Source organism: Enhydra lutris, unplaced genomic scaffold (genome assembly GCF_002288905.1).
Source record: "Enhydra lutris kenyoni isolate GAN:26980312 unplaced genomic scaffold, ASM228890v2 scaffoldscaffold29, whole genome shotgun sequence".
In the NCBI taxonomy this organism is placed as follows: Eukaryota; Metazoa; Chordata; class Mammalia; order Carnivora; family Mustelidae; genus Enhydra; species Enhydra lutris.
In genome coordinates this window covers 18,542,959-18,563,284 of record NW_019154113.1, presented here as the reverse complement: position 1 = coordinate 18,563,284, position 20,326 = coordinate 18,542,959, and the positions used below count along the sequence as shown (strand labels likewise).

At 49.3% G+C, this 20,326-nt stretch overlaps 1 protein-coding gene across 3 annotated transcripts in view; it reads right to left on the bottom strand.

Annotated features, from left to right (window-relative positions):
- LOC111152586 (zinc finger protein 592) overlaps positions 1-20,326 on the bottom strand; it is a 43,567-nt gene that overhangs the window by 11,538 nt on the left and 11,703 nt on the right. For all 3 annotated transcript variants that reach the window (XM_022511085.1, XM_022511086.1, XM_022511087.1), the window contains 2 exons: positions 19,280-19,363; positions 7,004-9,266 (listed from right to left, as the gene is read on the bottom strand). In XM_022511085.1, the coding sequence (XP_022366793.1) occupies positions 7,004-9,266; positions 19,280-19,363 (2,347 nt within the window). The remainder of the gene's footprint in view (positions 1-7,003; positions 9,267-19,279; positions 19,364-20,326) is intronic.

Below are 20,326 nucleotides of genomic sequence, written 5' to 3'. Positions count from 1 at the left end.
GGGACGTCCAGAGCAGACCTGATTGGCCCTCAGAAGCCCCCAGGGCAGGTGGGCTGAGTGGTCTTGCCAGTGTCCGTGCCCTCAGCCCTGTTGGGGGTGTCCTGAGCCACTGCCCTGAGCCGGCCGACCACACATGCCCGCAGGAAAGGGTGGAGTGGGCAACAGCTCCTTCGCTCCCAGACTCAGGAGAAAAGCGGGGGTGGGGGGGAAGTCCGGCAGCCCGCACTGCTCTGGTGGGCACAGCACACAAAGCCCGGGGGAAGCAGCAGACCTCGAGGGCGCCTGCGTCAGCGGAGGCCCTTCTGGGTCAAAAGGGGACCACTGTGCTCGCTCTTCACTGTGGGAGCCACTGACCTGGGCCCAGGGGAGGTACTTAGAGGGACAAGTCATTAAGGAGGACGGGAAGAGCAAAATCCAGAACATGGGGGCCTCTATAGGACACACAGCCCAGTTTTTTCAACAAATAGATTTCAAGGGAAAAATAGAAAAAGGAAACTTACAGATTAAAAGAAGTTTAAGAGAAAGGTTCACATTGCAGTGTACAGCTCTTATTTGGACCCTGATTCAAGCAAGCCAACTGTAGAGAGAGATGAGACTCTCAGAGACATCCGAGCACTAACCTGACAATGACATCGGGACATCTGACACTCGGTATTAAGGTCTGATAATAATAAGAGATTATCATTATTATTAGCTTCGAGATATCATGATATTATATCCACGTTCTTTGTGAGGAAAACCTCATACTTTAAAGATACAGACAGAACTATTACATACCCAGTGATGCTGGGATTTGTTTAGAAATAATCCATGAGCGGGAAGGGATAGGTGAGAAAATACATAAAACGAGACAGGCCGGGGCACCTGGGTGGCTCAGTGGGTTAAAGCCTCTGCCTTCAGCCCAGGTCATGATCCCAGCGTCCTGGGATCGAGCCCCACATCAGGCTCTCTGCTCAGCAGGGAGCCTGCTTCCCTTCCTCTCTCTCTGCCTGCCTCTTTGCCTACTTGTGATCTTTGTCTGTCAAATAAATAAATAAAATCTTAAAAAAAAAAAAAAAAAAAAAAAACGAGACAGGCCAGGGGCTGGCGATTATTAAAAGACGGTTTGTTCTACCTTTCTGGCCACTTTTATGTATGTTTGGGACATTCCATAATAAAAAGCCTTTTTGTCTTTTTGTTGTTTTTGTTTTTAATTCCAACACCTGTCATCGGGTCCAAGGTTTTGTTCTTAAGATTTGTTTATTTGAGAAGGAGGTAGGGGGAGAAATAAGGGGGGGGAGAGGCAGAGGGAGAGGGAGAGAGGAAGCAGACTCCACACTGCTTCTGTGGGTTCAATCCCATGACCCTGAGATCACGACCGGAGCTGAAACCAAGAGTCAGAGGTTTAACAGACTGAGTCACCCAGGCACACCCTGGGCCCCATAGTTTTTTAAAATTATATAAAATTGGGATGCCTGGGTGGCACAGTCAGTTAAGTGCCCATCTCTTGGTTTCAGCCCAACCCTGATTGCAGGGTTGTGAGATCAAGCCCCACAAAGGGCTCAGAGCTCAGCATGGAGTCTGTTTAAGATTCTCTCTTTCCCTTGCCCTCTGCCCCTCCCCCCAGCACACAGACAGGCATGCACATGCATACACGCTCTCACTCTCTTTCTCCCTCAAATAAATCTTAAAATAAATATAAATAAATAAATACATATATTTATATATATAAATATATATACATATATAAGATTTATACATATATAAATATATGTGTGTGTGTGTGTGTGTGTGTGTGTGTAATTAAAGGAGGAAAAACAAAAACATCCCCTAAAAATTGAAAAGCAGAAACTAGGGGCGCCTGGGTGGCTCAGTGGGTTAAAGCCTCTGCCTTCGGCTCAGGTCATGATCCCAGAGTCCTGGGATGGAGCCCCACATCGGGCTCTCTGCTCAGCGGGGAGCCTGCTTCCTCCTCTCTGCCTGCCTCTCTGCCTACTTGTGATCTCTGTCAAATAAATAAATAAAATCTTAAAAAAAAAAAAAAGAAAGAAAAGAAAAGCAGAAACTAAATAACCCAACAGCATATCGAGTTGGTGACATAACCATATAGAAAAAACACTTGTTCCCAGTGACCTTTAAAATGCAGTATTTTGACTGATGCATCCTTAATGTGATCTATTCTAAGACCAGAAAGAACTGCAAATACACCCTCAACTTTATGTAGTTGCCTTAGATGTTAAAAAAAATTGGTATTAATACTTCAAAATTTGGGCATATATATGTGTGTGTGGTAGGAAAATCTTAGGAACCAAGATTTTCAGTATAAAATCAGTCACATAAAAACTCCACAATTTTACATTTGAATACCAGTATAAACTCATGATTTTTCTTCCCTGTTTTTTTTAAAGTAGGCTCCATGCCTCATGTGGGACTCAAACTCACAACCCCAAGACCAAGAGTCACGTGCTCCACCCCCTCTTTCTTCTTTTTAAGAACGTATATTTCCGGGGCTCCTGGGTGGCTCAGTCAGGGAAGCGTCTGCCTTTGGCTCAGCTCAGGATCTCAGGGTCCTGGGATCGAGCCCCGTGTTGTCTCCCTGCTCAGCAAGGGAGCCCACTTCTCTCCCCCTACCCACCCCCCGCCCGGCTTGTACTCTCTCCTGCTCACTCATTCTCTCTCTCAAGTAAAATATTTTTTAAAAAATACATATACTTCCTAAAAAAAAAAAAAAAAAAAATACATATACTTCCTGAGGTGCCAGGCTGACTCAGTTGGAGCTTGCAACTCTTGATCTCAGGGTCATGAGTTTTTAATGAGTTTGAGCCCCACATTGACTGCAGAGATTACGTAAATAAATAAAACTTTTCCAATAAATAAATAAATACAATAAAAACATACACTTCTCAGCTCTGGCCACCACAAAGGCCTAGCAGCAGACATGCCCAAGCATCCCTGGTACCCAGAATGTGACATCAAATACCATTTCTCACCACAAGACACCTGGCTCTTTGGAAGGATGGCTGATGCCACGTTTAGCACAAGAAATGCACCCAGGACACCTTGTTGGGACTGAAAAGTAAGGAAGCTTCTCAGGCTTCATGGGTTCACATGATCCCAGGACGTAGGAGCCAGCATGATGGGACTCCACGACCGAAGAGGAAACAGCCTGACCATGGAAAAGCACCTGACCCCAACATACCACACACGTGAAACCCAGTGAGCTCATTATAAGAACAACAGAGGAGGCTACCTCATGCCCACTGGGGTGCCTATCGCCAAAGGCAAGCAAACCAACAGACAGACAAAACAGAAAACCGCAGGTGTCGGCGAGGATGTGGAGAAATTGGGATCCTCGCACTCTGTTGGCAGGAATGTTAAATGGTGCAGCCACTGTGCAGGGAGGGGGGTGGTTCCTCAAAAATTAAAAATAGTTACGATATGATCTAGCCATTGCACTTCTGAGTACGTACCTGGAACAATCGAAAGCGGGACACTTGGACACTGTGTTCAAAGCAGCATTACTCAAGCAATCCCCAAGATGCGGAAGCAAGCCTAGCATCTATCCACGGGTGAGTGGATATACAAAATGGGGTATAAACACACAATGGACTATTATTCAGCCTTGAAAAGGAAGGAACTCCTGTCCCATGCCACAGTAGAGGTAAGCCTTGAGGACATTATGCTGAGTGCAATTAGCCAGCCACAGAAAAACAAGTACTGTGTGATTCCACTGTGTGAGGCACGTGGAATCAAATTCATAGAAACAGAAAGCAGGAGGGTGGTTGCCAGGGTCAGGAGGGAGGGCGAGTGGGGAGCTCTTTAATGGATATAGAGTTTCAGTTTTGCAAGATGAAAAGAGCTCTGGAAATTGCACAACAGTGTGAATGTACTTAATGCTACTGAACTGTACACTTTAAAAAATGATGAAAATGGTAAACTTTATGCTATGTGCATCTTACCACAATTTTTTTAAAACAATAAAGGACAGATTCTTAATACTACTGGAGACTGTCAGGACATCAACTCACTACTGTAAAAACTGGTAACTAGAAAACAAATTAAGTATATATCCCATTTTCCAACATAAACTATATTTCAAAGTAACCAAATAGTCCTCATCAAAGATGGAAAGATACTTTACACAGAACTCCAGCTAATCACTGAGAAATACTAAAATTATAAAACTCCTTTCTTCAACTCATAAAATTACTGACTCAAGGAGCAATTATTAATGAATACTAAAATAATCAGGTAAAAGATAAGGAACTCTACAATGAAGGGATCAGAACATCCCCACCTAAACTCACTGATCTTGTTTAGTATCATTAAAACTAAGACAATCTGGGGTACCTGGGGGGGGGGGGGCTCAGTCAGTTAAGCAGTCGCCTTTAGCTTGGGTTATAATCCCAGGGTCCTGGGATTGAGCCCCAAGCTGCGGGAGCGGGGGAAGCGGGGCAGGGAGCCTGCTTCTCCCACTGCCTGCCGCTCCCCCTGCCTGTGTGCTCTTTTTTGCTTTCTCTCTGTTAAATAAATCTTCAAAAACAAAACAAAACAAAAACCAAGACAATCAAGGACTCTGTGCCTCCCTGAAGTCATAAAATATGAAGAAAGTGATATTCCCTTCACAAAACTGCCTATTTCTAGTCTTTATTGCCAATTTCTGGTCAACAGATAAAATACCGGGTACTGAAGAACAAATTATTTGCATAAGGAAGCGTCAGTCAAACCCATAATCATCCTGGAAAATTCTCAGGATGCATGAACCAGTTTCTTTGACAAATCAGCGCTATGTAAAACAGAACCGGGGTCTGGTGGGATGGAGTGGGAAGTGGTACTGTTCTAGACTGAGAAATTCAAAAGACAAACACAAATGCTAACATGTGGTCCATGTTTGAATCCTAATTCAAAAGAAGCCCGACTATAAAAAGATCATTTTCGACACGAAAGGAAGACCCGGATACGGACCTGTATTAGATAACATTAAGGAGCTGTTCGTCTTGTCGGATGTGACAACGACATCGTAGTTAAATAAAAGCTTAAGGCCAAGAAGAAACAGTCTGTCTGTGCTGACAACATCCAAGGAAAGTGACTGGGAATGCCGGAAGGGCTGCCCTCCAGCCCCTGCAGGGGAGGGTATTCAGTGCAGGGGAGAAGCCAGAAGGCCTGCGTGTGCTCCCCCGCAGTCCCTGCACCTACTAGAGTGGAGCGGGCCGTCTACCCCCTTCTCTGCACATGGCCGGAAGCCCGGGAACTGTCTGGGGAAACTCAAATCCACCAGCCAGCAAGGTCAGGTTTTGACCCCAGACCTCAAACGTGCCCTTTCCCTGAGACCACATTTACTGGCAGGGGACTTTGTGGGGGATGGTGCTGGGCTGAGGGAAACCTGCCGGCCTTCCTGGGTCCCCTCTCCCTTTCTTGTCTGGGGGTCCAGCTCCCGCTAGAGGAGAAGATGCACGACGGGAGGGGTGTGAGCCAGGGCCTACACCCCAACCTCCGAGGGCTCGGATTTTAGAAGGCAAGTGAGAAACGGTGGAAAAGCACCAAGCATCAGACCTCTGCTGGCAACGGTTCTGATCACATGACCTAGAAGAAGCAGTCTGCTATGCAGGGACAGCTATGCGGGGACAGCAAGAAGACTGAAGCCAAAGAACGAAGGGCCGGGGTCACCAACTCCATGACTCATCAGAAGCACAGGGCAAACTGAGGAGAGGGCAAAGGTGGGGGGACAGGGAGCCCAGCCACCCCGCAGAAGGACCATAGGCTACCAATTCCACCTCATGTCTCCACCCCCACACTCCCCAGGTTCCACAGCTCTGCTCCTGAGGCGCACACTGCGCTTTCCCACACCTCCATGCCTTGTACCTGGACACCCTACCCTCTCCCAACTTTTCCTGCACGTCCAACTCAAATGTCCCAGCCACAAGACACCTGCCCTCTGCCCCGAGTCACAGTGAGGTAGTCCCTCTAAGGCCCTCTGGGCAACCACGTCTACAAGCCTTTTAGCCCCAGACGTCATCGGCCTCACCCTGCAGCAGGTGAGCAGTGAGCCCCGTCCCTGCCCAGCTACGTGGGCCCTGGAGGAGCAGTGCGACTCCCCGAGGCACCCCTGGGTCTGACAAGGGAGCCTCCCTCCGGCCCGAGCACACTGGGAACACTTGTGCAAGGCTCCTCTGCTGCAGACAGGGACACAGGCCCCTGCTGGACTAAAGAGTGGCTTTGCTTTCCTCCCAGGCCTCTGCAGCCCTGGTTTAGGGAGGTGCAGGTAGGGGTGGCCTTGGCTGGGTCCTGGAGAGAGTCACCTGGAGGAGGAAGCAGAGAGCCTTCTGCAGGCGTGTCTGGAGGCCTACTTTCATGGGACCTGGCCAGTACAGCCAGCCACAACACCAAGGATGCCAAAGGGTATTTTCGGCACAGACTGTCTTCAGAAAAACAAAAACCAATCTCATCAGCTGAGCCAAGAATTGGAACAAGCAGATGAGCGCAGCTGCCTTCCTAGAGTGGTGCGAACGCGGACGGAAGAGGGCCCCAAAGCCTGGGCCACAGCCCGTCTGCTCTCCATCCTCAGCCCTGCCTTGGTGCTCCAGCAGTCTCCCCAGCAGAACAGCTCTGTACGCACCCCGTTCTGAGAGCAGAGACTGAGGAGCAGGGCGTTGATGCCCGACCTCTGTCCTCCAAGGTCTCTGGGCGTGTGCAAAGCCCGTGCTGACACCTCCCAGAGACCAGCCCCAGCTGGACAGGGGCCCCGCCCACCCAGGAGCCTGGGAGCTGAGCCCGACGTGGGGCGTGGCCACAGACCCAGCTGGTGAACTGTTCAGTCTCCCCGGAGTTGGGGACAGGACCCTCTCCCCAGTAAACACCAAGCACTCTGCATTACGGAGGGTCACTAACCATCAAGCCGGCGTCTTCTTCTAAGACTCCTAAGATGCCACCAGTGCCCCCGCCTCAGGGAGCTTTTCTCCATGCCCAATCATGGAGCTCGCGAAAACCAGGGGGCTGACAGCCATCGCAGGGAGGGTCTGCTTACCAGCCCCTCGCTTTCCTCCGTCGTCCTCTGGAAATGGGCAGCCATAGCCATGTAGTCGCGTATCTGCCTGTGACATTCGAGACACTTGACTCCGTGCCGGATGAGCCTCACGGGGTCCGGGTAGAGCGGCAAAGCTGGGAGGGTCGGGCCGGCAGCGCCCGGGGGGAGGCCAGGTTTGGGGGAGGCCGGGGGTGCCGGGGCGGCGGGGGCCGGGGTGCTGGCGGGGGCGGCCGCAAACATCTGGTCCGCGGAGATGGGCTTGACGAGCAGCTGCGAGCACTGCATGACCAGCCCCTTGCTCTTGTGGTCGCGGGCGTGCCGCAGCAGGCTGCACTTGTTGAAGAAGAGGAGCGTCTGCGAGCACAGTGTGCACAGCACCTCGATGTGGACGCTCCGCCGGCCGTAGTGCTGGCTCAGGCTCTTCTCTAAGGCAAACGCGTCCCCGCACTCCAAGCAGCAGTAGCCACTGGCCGGCACGTGGATCCTGCTGTCTGCGGGGGGGCTGAGATTTGGCGCGTACAGGGGCACGGGGTTGGAGCTGTGGAGGACCTTGTTGAAGACCTCCACCACCAGCGGGGCGGCCTTCTTCACCTGGTGGACCAGGGGCACCGACATCTGGGGGAGCTGCGGCTGACTCCGCCGCTGTGCCGAGGACTTGGCCGTCACGGACGCGGCCACGCTGTGGGGGACGAGGTTCAGGTTGGCCAGGTGCACGGCCTTGGGCAGGAGGCTGGCAGGGGCCGGGGCAGAGGCCTGCAGTACCGCACTCTGCTGCTGCTTCTTGCCGGGCTGCGAGCCGGGGACAGCCCCCTTGGGGACCCGGGACCCCGAGCTGCCGCAGGGAGACGCAGACTCGCTGGCCTTCACTGTGCTCTCGTCCCCTTTCTTGTCACCCTGGGGGCTCCCGGAACGCGTGCCCCCCTCAGGAGAGTGTGCCACTGCCGGCAAGGCAGCAACCTCGTCCTCTGGCACCTCGCTCGGGGCCTCGGCGACGGCGCTCCCTAGAGGCGACCCAACGGGGGACTTACTGGGATCGTCGGGGTCCGGCAGGATCCTCGTGACGGTCCGTTTGATTTCCCCCGATGACGTCTTAATGGTTTTGATTCGGACTTTGGGAATGGCTGGTGGGGAGCCGGCGGCCACTGAAGGGGAGCCTTTGCTGCTGCTGTCACTACAGATGCTCCGAGGACTGTCTGATGGCTTGACACTCTTTCTAGTGGCCTCCAGAGGGCTCCGGGGGCTCTTTGGTGACTTGGGCATTTTGGGGCTACCTTTGGAGCCCTCTTTAGTGGGCCCTGAGGGATCCTTGGCGTGACCAGGCTGATCCTCCTTGGTGACACTGGCCACCCTTTTGGCCTGCAGGGCCACCAAGGCTGCAACACAAGAGGAGAGCTTGGAGTGAGCTGGCTTCAGACGCTGCCTCGGGGGGACTGACGAGCAGGTGCCAAGTTCCAGGGCAAGCCCCTTGGGCTCTCCAATACTGTTGCTGGGGTGGCTGTTGAATTCCAAAGCTTCCCCAAAGAACCGACTGGTGTCCAGCTCCTTGGGAGGCTCCCCCGCCTTCTGCCCTCCTCGCTCACGCTCCTGTTGACTCCCCAAGGGCAGAGGCTCCGGCTTAGGCTCCTTCTTACAGAAGTGATCAAACATATGGAGCTCTGGGACTGGAAACTTAGCCAGGGCCTCCAGGACTGGGCCCCCCACAGGCCCACACCCAGGAGGGGGTGGAAAATAACCGTCAGAGTGCTTGGGCTTCATTCCAAACCCATTATCTTTGATGGCATCCTCGGGTTCTGGGCTGGAGATTGGACTGAACTGGTTAAAGGTTGGTAACGGCTCTGACTTGGAAGGTTCTAGCTTGCTGGGGAAACTCCTGGCACTATCTCCGTTCATGAAAGTGGAATCAAACTTCCCACAGTTGTGGCCCAGGTTGTGGGGGTCTGGAGGCAGGTCCGAGCCCCGGAATCCATTGTGGAGGAGGCTGGGAGCAATGGGGTCCTTCTCCGCTTCAAACGATTCCTGACGGCTGGTGTTCTTGACAATGACGCTCACGGCCGGCACATCGGAGGATGATCCCGAGTGAGACAAAGACACACTCTCATCCATGCACATGCCTGGAGGCTTGAGGGGACTTTCATTCTCCTCACTGGGGGTCTGGATGGCCTCCTTGGCATCAAGGCTGGTGGGGTCTGGGATGTCAAAGGCAGCCAGAAGGTCATCAAAATCTGGAGTTTTCATATCCCCCATGGCTGGATGCTGGCAAGGGCTACAACAGAAACAGAACAGAATCAGCGATCCCCAGGATCCCACTGGACTCTGTCCAGCATCGTCTCCATCACACCAACACACACGCACACAGCCAGGATGCACACGCATGACCCCAGACTCTGGAAGGTCACACACCTGACTTTTACTCCAACAGGTTTTCAGAATGCTGGGGACCCTGGGGGTGGGGTGGAAAGAGAGGTTTATAGAGTAGGGACAAGCCTGCCTGGCCAGGCCTAAACATCAGCACCTGGAAGCCCCCGGCTGGCCGCACAGCCAGAGAGTGAGCACACTCCATCGCCCTGCCTCAGTGCCTCAGGGACGAGCCGCACTCCCTGACCACGCGCACTAGCAAAGCCCAAGCCCTGAGACCTTAAAAAAAACAAGCGCAGCTCAGCACCTCTTTTCTTTGGAAAACTTCTGATTCATAGATGAGATGCGGCTATGGCTTCTGCTAATTTAACTCCTAATATTTTATCATTAACTTTGTAATTTTGGCTTTTTTGCTGGATGAATTCAATCAAATCCAAGATGACTTGCTATTACCAGGATTGACGCTGTCCCACAAACTCACTCCAGCAAATTACATCATCTCCTAGGCCTTTATTTTTTTGAGGCGGTGTCTGCTTGGTTCCTTCATTTTCACCCAAAACTCTTACTGGCTAGTGAATGGATCCTAGATGTAAGGGGCAGAGCGACTCTCAAAGCCCCACATTGTTATCAAATGGTCCAGTGAACAGTGTCAGGGAAGCCCCAAATTTTATTCTAACTTAATAGACAAAGAAAAGCAAAGCCAGCTGTTTCCTTCATGCTCTGGAGCAGGAGAACCACAGCACTACTGAGGGAGAGGAAAGCCAAGGTCCTAGGAAGAGGCACGTCAGGAAACCACTGCTGGAGAGAAGGGGAAACCCCACCACCTCCCTTGCTCAGCCCCAAATCCTGCACCTGCCTCGGCACCCCAGAGCCGCACAGGCTCACGTTATTTCCTGCCCTGTGATTACACTGAAAACCCGTCTGAACGCAGAACCACACGACTCTCAGAAAGCAGTTCAGTGGCTACACAGAACCAGCCATGTGAGAAACCCTCCGGTCCAGGAACCCCAAGGCCAATGTTCTTATCCTAAGAACAAAAATCCCTGAAAGCTACACACTAAAGTATACGGCGTTATTAAAACAACACAAAAGAGACAAACACACACACAGAATCTAAATGTCCAAGAATACGGACGATTAAATAATTGATAGACTATTATGTGGCCATTAAAAATCCTAATGATGACATTTACACGGCAACATGGAAAATCACTTAAGAGTGCTAAGGCGCCTGGCTGGCTCTGTCGGGACAGCATGCAACTCTGATCTCAGGCTGTTGGGTTCCAGCCCCATGCTGGAGGCAGAGTTTACTAAAAATAAAAAATCTTTTTTTATAATTTCCTTTCTTTAAAAAGATTTTGTATACTTATTTGACAGAGAGAGAGAGAGAGCACGAGCAGGGGGAGCAGCAGGCAGAGGAAGAAGGGGAGAGCAGAGCAGAGAGCCCAATGTGGGGCTCGATCCCAGGACCCTGAGATCATGACCTGAGCCAAAGGCAGACACTTAACCGACGGAGCCAACCAAGCACCCCCAAAATTAAAAATCTTTAAAAAAAAATTTCACTTACAGTGTTTAGTTTAAAAAAAAAACTAATACCAAAAAACGTTGTCAGACTAGAACAATGTAAAACTAAGTATGCATTTGAGCCAAGATTAAAAGAAAAAGGAAAGGAATTATGCAGGGTGGTGGGACTACTGGTGAGTTATTTTTCAGGACTCTTTGTGCTGACAGATTGCTTTTATAATTTTAAGAGGGGTAAGTAAAGGGGGGGAACCCACTTAGAACCACAGGGGAGAGGCATCTGGGGGGCTCGGTTGGTTGAGCATTTGACTCTTGATTTCAGCTCCAGTCATGATTTCAGGGGCCTGGGACCCAGCCCCTGCTCAGCGGGGAGTCTGCCTGAGAGTCTCTCTCCCTCTCCTCAGCCCCTCTCCCCCCACTCACAGTTCTTGCTCTCTCAAATAAATAAATCTTTAAAAAAAAAAAAAAAAAAAAAGACCCACAGGGGAGCAGGTGGCATAGCACAGGTGTATCTGTTACCAGCCCCTGGGATCAATAGGTTCGCAGGTTCGGTTTCTTGCCCCCCCCCCCAACCCCCAACAAAACACATCTGCCTGCTTAAGAGTTCCCACAGAAAATGAAAAATACCCACCACAGGGAATATATCTAATTATGGTTGGTAATAATAAACTGAAATACCAATTATCTGAACTAAATACAATGGGCAGCATCTCACTCTGAAATGAGATGGAAAGCTCCTGGACACAAATGACTGTCTCCTGAAACAGGAGCCCGTCAGCAAGAGGAGTGCACTGGCAACAGGGAGAGCACTAGCATCCCCAAATGGGCAGGCTGATCCAAACTACAGGGAAGTGCCCCTGTGACATTTGCTGTGTACGTTTCTTTCTTTCCCCCTTCCCCCTCCCCCCCTTTTTTTTTATAATCTGGGGTGGGGGGAGATTGAGGGAGAAAGGCAGAATAGGTTGGTGTTTTCAAGGAGCTGCAGAAAGCCGGTGAGGGAGGAGAGGCAGTAGCTGGGTGGTGAGAGCCAGGGTTAGCTGGGAGCCTACTGCTGCCTACCGGGAAGTCACAGGGGCCGCAACAGAAGAAAGTGATGCTCTCCAAAAAGGCGATCTCAGGGACTGGCGGAGAATGGCCAGAAGGAAGGGAAGGTATCTTCTGCTAGGAGACCCAGAGCAGGGAAAAGCTGTGGCGGTTCAACACTGGCAGCAGGAAAACCCTTTCTAACCTTTGGATCTTAAATACCGAAACTGACACTTTTAAAAGCCAAAGATCAAGTCCTATTCTATTTACTCATCATAGGGAAAACCAAAAACAGCCGCAATCAACAGCACTGAATAAGGGACTCATGGTGTACCTGTTTGCATTTCTTTAAACCTTTTTCCAAAGTAAGTATCACATTGTTTATAAGTAGAAAACAGAAATTAATCAAAATGTACTGTTATAAAAGCAAAGGAAGAAACTGCACAGAAAAAGAGCCCCCAATAAAAAGTTGTAGTCATCAGAAACCTGCCAGCACAAAGTTAAAAGGCAAAGAGCAGCACACCGACAGGAATTATCTGCGACAAGACAGTGACTCCCATTAATGTCTTTACTATAGAGAAGGCCAGGAAGTAAGTAAAAGATAAGCAGCCCACTAGGAAAATGGACAAAAATGGTGAGCACACAATCAGAAAAAGAAACACAAGTGGACAGTGAATACATTAAAAAGTTGCTACCTCACAAGGAATTAGAGAAATACAAATTAAAATACTGAGAAGCCTGGGATGCCTGGGTGGCTCAGTTGTTAAGCATCTGCCTTTGGCTAAGGTCATGATCACGGAGTCCTGGGATCAAGCCCCCCATCTGGCTCCCTGCTCAGCGAGAAGCCTGCTTCTCCCTCTCCCACTCTCCCTGCTTGTGTTCCCTCTCTCATGTGTCTCTCTCTGTCAAATAAATAAATAAAGTCTTTAAAAAAATAAAAAAATAATAATAATGAGAAGCCATTTGGGGCTTACTAAAATGACCAAGGTTTTCAAAAAATAATTCCTGGGGGCACCTGGTCCAGGGATCGTGCCCCACATCAGGCTCCCTGCTCAGCAGAGAGTCTGCCGCTCCCCCTGCTTGAGCTCACACACTTGCTTCTCTCGGTCTCTCGTGCTCTCTCTGAAATAAATAAATAAAATATTTTAAAACTAATAATAATTCCTGGGATTGGCACAAGTAAGCATTTTCTTTCTTTCTTTCTTTCTTTCTTTCTTTCTTTCTTTCTTCTTTCTCTCTCTCTCTCTTTCTCTCTCTCTCTCTTTCTTTCTTTTTAAGTAGGCTCCATGCATGGAGTCCAAGGCAGGGCTCAAACTCACAACTCTCAGATCAAGACCTGAGCTGATGGGGCGCCTGGGTGGCTCAGTGGGTTAAGCCGCTGCCTTCGGCTCAGGTCATGATCCCAGGTCCTGGGTTCGAGCCCCGCATCGGGCTTTCTGCTCAGCAGGGAGCCTGCTTCCCCCTCTCTCTCTGCCTGCCTCTCTGCTTACTTGTGATTTCTCTCTGTCAAATAAATAAATAAAATCTTTAAAAAAAAAAAAAAAAAAAAAAAGACCTGAGCTGAGATCAAGAGTCAGATGCTTAACCGACTGAGCCAGCCAGGCACCCCTGCTAAGTAAGCATTCTAAAGATGGTATAAATTGATAAACCCTGTCTTTTTTTTTTTTTAAGATTTTTAAGGACTTAAAGATTTTTTTTTTAAAGATTTTATTTATTTGACAGACAGAGATCACAAGTAGGCAGAGAGGCAGGCAGAGAGAGAGGAAGGGAAGCAGGCTCCCTGCTGAGCAGAGAACCTGATATGGGGCTCGATCCCAGGACCCTAAGATCATGACCTGAGCTGAAGGCAGAGGCTTAACCCACTGAGCCACCCAGGTGCCCCGATAAACCCTGTCTTAAGAGCAATTTAGCAATGCATACATAAGGCCCAACAATGCCACTTCCAGAAATTTATCCCAAGGAAATAAAGACTCACATGACAAAGAATCACTGCAGAATCATTTATAACGAAATAATTTCATAACAAAAAATGAGCCACAACCAAAGTTCCAACAAGAGAGAATTGGTTCAATAAACTATAGTATGTTAACACAATTAAATACTAGACATCATTATAGCACGAGATTTATAGCTATGCTCCTGATACAAAGTTGGGGGGAAGGATACTATAGTGCACATACAGTACAAGTCTATTTAAAACAAAAGATTTGGGGCACCTGGGTGGCTCAGTGGGTTAAGCCTCTGCCTTTGGCTCAGGTCATGATCTCAGGGTCCTGGGATCAAGCCCCACATCAGGCTCTCTGCTCAGCGGGGAGCCTGCTTCCCCTCTCTCTCTCTGCCTACTTGTGATCTCTGTCAAGTAAATAAATAAAATCTTTAAAAATAAATAAATAAAAATAAAAAATAAAACAAAAGATTTTTAGGGGGGTGCTAAGGTGATGGGTGAGCCTGATGGTGGGTAGTAAGGAGGGCACATATTGCATGGAGCACTAGTTGTGGTGCATAAACAATGAATTTTGGAACACTGAAAAAAAATTAAATTAAAAGCAAACAAATTAAAAAAAACAAAAGATTTTCATTATATACTGCGTTTATGAAAAGGGCTAGAGGAACACTCTAAAATCTTAGAAGTATCTCAACAGGTGAGATTATTTTCTTTCTTTTATCTGCATTTTCAAACTATCAAACTATTTCAAGTTGTACTGCTTATGTAATTTTATTAAATTATATTTTTAATAGACAAAAAGAAGAAGGAATTAGGAAGGCCAAAAACATTTGAGAAGCTTTTTATGGAGGGCTGCAAACATCACTAACATAAGATTCTGAAAGCACACCCGGTGTGCCTCAGCAGGGGACCGCGGGCTGGAAAACCAGGGCGCTAACGTAACTGACATACGGTAACTGACATCCGGCGTGCGGTCCAGGTACAAAGGTCCTGCATGTGTCTGTGACCTGCTGCGGGCTGGAAAGAGCAAACCTCACACGGTGCTGCCCATTTTGCCAGGGACAGCGTCCGGGACCAGAGCCTGGGTCTGGCCTCTGCCCCGTGTCCATGAAGACCAGCCTAGAAAGCGGGTCCTGGAAGCACCAGAGCAGACAAGGTCCAGGCACGGTGAGCCCAGCAAGTGAGCTGGGGGTGCCTTGTCGCCAGGCAAGGCAGGCCCCCGCCTCCTGGTCCCTGTTACTCGGGTGACCCTTGCTACCACGTATGTCGCCCCAAGGAAGCGGAGAGCAGCACCAGGGCTGACAGGCAGTGCTGTGCCCTCCCGAGGAGCTTCCCTGCGGGGAGATGGGGACACTGAAAATAGATTGGCAGATCGATAGATCCATCCCTATTGTTTATTACAGGATCGTCTACTTGCCCAAGAAACGTTGTCCAATACTTAAGTAAACATGTCAACAGATGAGGGAGAGGAAACACCTTAATTCCGAGAGGCTCTCATCAGGCCTGACTAGAGTTCTCTGAGGGGCAGGAACAAGAGGACTACGGCAGAACAAGCAGGCAGACTCTCCACAGAATCTAAATGTCAGAATTTCACAAAAAAACAATTTTAAAAAAACTGAATTCCATACAACTTGGGTGAATATATGTTGTGTGTGTGTGTGTGTGTGTGTGTGTGTGTGTGAGAGAGAGAGAGAGAGAGAGAGAGACTGTGATTGTCATCTATAGAGCACCATGAACAGTGGAGTTTTAAACCCACAGACCAGTAACTTCCTTAAGTTACCTAGAAGTTACCTAGCTCCCCCACCCATAAGGGGACCCAGCTGTATCCATACATGTGGTCCCAGGGACCAGCTGTTAAAAACACCACTATTGGGACACCTGGGTGGCTCACTCAGTTGAGCATCCGGTTCTTAATTTTGGCTAGGGTCTTGATCTCAGGGTTGTGGGATCAAGCCCCGCATTGGGCTGCCAGCGGGGCAAGAAGCGTGCTTGGGATTCTCTTTCTCCTTCTCCCTCTGACCCTCCGCTACCCTCTCAAAAAAACAAAACAAAGCAAAACAGAAACAAAAACCAGCACTACTGGGGTGCCTGGGTGGCTCAGTGGGTTAAGATATACGTATGTAACACATAATAAATACATACACATGTATGTGTTACATACACACATGCATACATACATACCATTACTGAACAAAGGGCCTGTGAAAAAAATTAATTTAAAAAGGAGGTCTCGTGTCCAAAAGGCTTTGGGAACCAATGATGTGGCAGAGTACTAGGCTGTGAGCTTCCTGAGGGATGACCACTGCGTTCTCCATCTATAACTATACCATCAAGCAGTAAAGTGAAACCTTCAAGACTGCAAACGGTCTTGAAACTGTTGCAGAAGTCAAAATGCGAAATTAAAACACAGTGAGTTCTCAGGAGGCTGCACGAGTGGGTGAAAGTATGGTAAAGGGGCATCAGTGAAGCCAAAGTGAAGGGATGTTTAGGGAAAAGTAATCCTAATGACACTTTTAGAATTACGGGTTCTCAGCGACGCTGTTCAATAAAGAGGCTTGGCCACCGTTGCAGCCAATGTTGCATGTTTCATCCCAAAAAGCCCATGATCAGAAAGAATACTGGAAACGAAACACAACCTGTGATCCTGCCCTTACTCAAAACCACCAGGGTCCACAGACAGGTGGGCTGCTCAGTGCCGGTTCTATGCACCTTAAGAAAGACACAGCAGTGAAGGAAGAGGTCCTAAGAGATAAGCCTGAAGTTATAAAGTAGACGGGAGAGCTTTCTAATAAGAGCTTAAAAATTAGAACTCTTCTATTCTGGAGAGATGAAGGTTTAGGGGAGAGGGAGAGGATAACTGACACGTACATGTGTTCATCACACCTCACACCTAAAATAGTAGAGAGGAAAGGGAAGCATTCTGAAGTCGGAAATAAAAGATGTACACAAATAAGACATAACTTTACTCGTTCATCGGAAAATACACTGAACAGGCATCTGTGGTGGGAGGTGATTCGGTGAAGCCTCTGCCTTCGGCTCAGGTCATGATCTGGGGGTCCTGGGATTGAGCTGACATCCTGGATCCCTGCTCAGAGAGGAGCCTGCTTCTCCCCCACCCTCCACCCCCTTCCCTGCTCGTGCTCTTTCTCTTTCTCTCTCAAATAAAATCTTAAAAAAAAAAAAAGAAAAGAAAAGAAAATACACTGAAGTTGTTATAGGCAAAATATATAAATGTAGTAACATGCACACTTATTTGAATCCAGAAATTAAAAAAAAAAAAAAAAAGGCCCTGAGCAACTAAGAACAAGAATTGTCACTAAACCTATGAGCTTCCTTTCCCTCAGCATTGAAGCCTTTGAGTTTCAAATAACATTAAACTTGGTCATCTGTTTCCCTTAACAATATTAAGTTTGGTAATGGTAGATTAATAAAAGTTCAGAAACAGGACATCATGGGGGCAGAGGCACTCTGAAAACATTAAGAAAAATCTGATCTCTATTCAGTATTTGTTTAATAAGACAAAGAAGCAAACAACATGTGACATATTTATACAATGAAAGTTAAAGGCAACAAGATTCAAGGAACATTGGACTGGAAACCACAAAACTGACTCTCCTCGAATTTGCCATTGCTTGCTGGGTAAGGACTAGCACGATGGGTGTGTGTATATTTATAACCTGTGAGTAAACTCTTTACCCTGCTCCCTCACGTGACTGAATACGGCTCACGTGTTGATATAATCTGTTCACTCAACGATACATGTTCAATTATTGTTATAAAAGTTAAGGGTTTACAAAGGGCTTAAGTGGAAGTTCTCCTCCGCTTTCTCTTTCAGAAGGAGCAGTCCAGGGAAAACACAGCAAAGAGTAAGTCAAGCTGTCTGATGCACAAAGCCAGTGAGTGAAATCTCACGCTCACTTAGCAGAAGCTGAGAGTGGAAGCAAATGCCTGAGCTGGTGGCCAGCTGGGGCAAACTTCTGTCCCAGGAGTGGAAGCTAGGCAAGGGGAAAGACAGAACAAGGGAGCCAGCGTGAGAGCGAGCTGCTGTCGCCCGTCCTCGAAGGAGCTTTAGCTGGACTCTGGCTGAACAATGGTGAGAGAAAGGCATCGAGCTCATGGGTGGTAGAGAAGGGAGCTCCGTGAAATCAAATGACAGGGAAAAGACCCAGAACGAAGCCCCAGGCCAGTAACGGGAGAGCAAAAAGAGTAAGAAACGGTGAAGCCCCAGAACGGCTTTGCCCTGACGCTGTCAGCAATTACCTATGAGAAGCTCGTGGGCAGGCTTCGGTTTATCAAGAAAATTAAACTAACTTGAAGGATCTCTGAGCCCTTGAACAGGCCAGGCTACAATGGCTGGGCAAATTAACCTAAAACTATGAATTTCTACGTAAAATTTAACTCCTGAAGTGGACAAGCAGACCCTCTTCCATACACCTGGCCCTGCCCCCCTGAGTACACACCGAAGGCCTGCCTGTGCGTCTCAGGGGCCCCAGGTATGGGCGCTCTGAGTCGGTCAGCAGCCGGTGCTTCATTTCACGAGGCATCTGGTACTCTAATCATCAGCAAAGGGCAGCCCAAAGAGACACTCAGGAGTACAAGAAAGCAAGTGCCCCGTTCGACGATGGACCCGGCAAAACAGCAAAGCTTTTCGCTTGTCTTCTCCTCCATCTGGTCTTAGCCCCCTCCAACGCACACTCTGCCACGGTGGTTACGGTAACACATGCGTCTGATCACAGAGACGTCCTCCTCAAGATGCCCGTCCCCTCCGGGACACAGCTCCACGTCTCCAGCCAGCGTGGAGAGTCCGTTCCCATCTGGTCTCTGCCCACCTCCCCAGTGACTTCCCAGGGTGCCTTTCATTCACGGGCAGTTCTCACAGACTGCCTCTGTGTCAGGGCCTGGGCTGTTCCTCCTGACTCCAGAACACCCGACACCCCACCCCACCGGCCCCCAACACAGACCTGCCTGAGAACGCCTCCTCTGCCCTAAGCTTCCGCTCCAGGGCCCCCTTCTCCACATGCCTTCTCTGAATGCCGAGACACCAGTCCCCTGCCCTCCTCCTCCTCCCCTGCCTTCTGCTGTAGCAGCAATTCCCACAGCGAGATGGGATCCTGAGTTTTCTCATCAGCCTATAAAGCCTCTCCAAAGTTGGGGTCCCGTCCTTTACCTCTATTTCTGAGACCTAACACATGTGGTTCCCAGGGGCAAGTAAGCTGCCACTACTCACAGACCCCTCTCCAGGGGTCCCTCCCAGGACCATTCTTCAATGCCTCCCCAAACCCCAGCTGGCACACCTGCCCGTTTGTCCTGCCCAAGGTACACTCTGCCCCCAGAGACAGCTTCTCCTCTCCCCTTCCAGGCCCTTCCACCCCAAGCAAAAATCCCACTTCCCAGGAAGAAAATTATATTGCAAACATTCTAACAAGACTCACAGGATGTTAGAGCTGAAGGGGACCTCAGAAAGGATCTGGTCCAGTGGCTTCCAAATCCACGTCTGCAGACTGCTCCTGGACTGACTGCAAAAGAACAACACGGGGGGTGACTTTCAAACACGGAACCCCAAGCTCCTACTCGGGAATCGAGATTTGACCAGTCTGGGATGGATCCCTGCATTTTTTTTTAGAGCCTCCCCGGCGATTCCGGTACACTGGCCTAGTCCACCCTCTTCATTTTACACCGGGAGAACTTGGGCTTGGAAAGGAGAGGGTCGGGGCACCTGGCTCAGTTGGTGGAGCGTGTGACTCTTGATCTCAGCATTGTGAGTTCGAGCCCACGTTCGGTGTAGGGATTACTTAAAAATAAAATTTTAGGAAAAAAATATTGAGGGAAGGAAGAAAGAGAAGGAGAGAGGGAGGGAGGAGGATAGGTAGGTGGGTGCTGAGCTCATCTATCTTGGCAGCTTCACCATATGCCAAGACACGCCTGGCACTGAGGACACGAAGGGAAGGCCCAGCCCCTGCTCCCGAGGGCCCCGCACACGACCCACTGCAAACACTCAGCAGCCACACACTGGGGGTGCCACAAAAGGCTCATCAGGGCACTGGCTTCCAGGAAAGGAAGGGAGAGGGACTCTCTCTGGCTGTGGTCCCCTCGGTGGACTCCTTTGTGCTCCCTTTTGATTCCCTTACTCCTCTCATGGCATAATTTTGACTTTTGCTACAGTAACTTCAGTAAAATATTCTCTCTTCTGCTACTTCATAAGCCCTACTATAGGTACCCCCTATTTCTGAGCTGGTATCCCCTCAATTCTACATTCGGGTTTCTACACGGACAGGCAGCTCAAACGTAGTCCATCCGAGCCTAACTCTCAATTTCCCCCTACGGCAGGTGACCACTCTGTCCTTCCAGTCACTTAGGCCAGATCCAGCCTCCTCAGGCGCTCTCTTGCCTTCATACCCTGATTCCAGTCCAAGAGCAAATCCTGTCAAGTGCTCCTCCAAAACTCCTCCGAATGCAACCATTTCCTACTGCCTCCAACC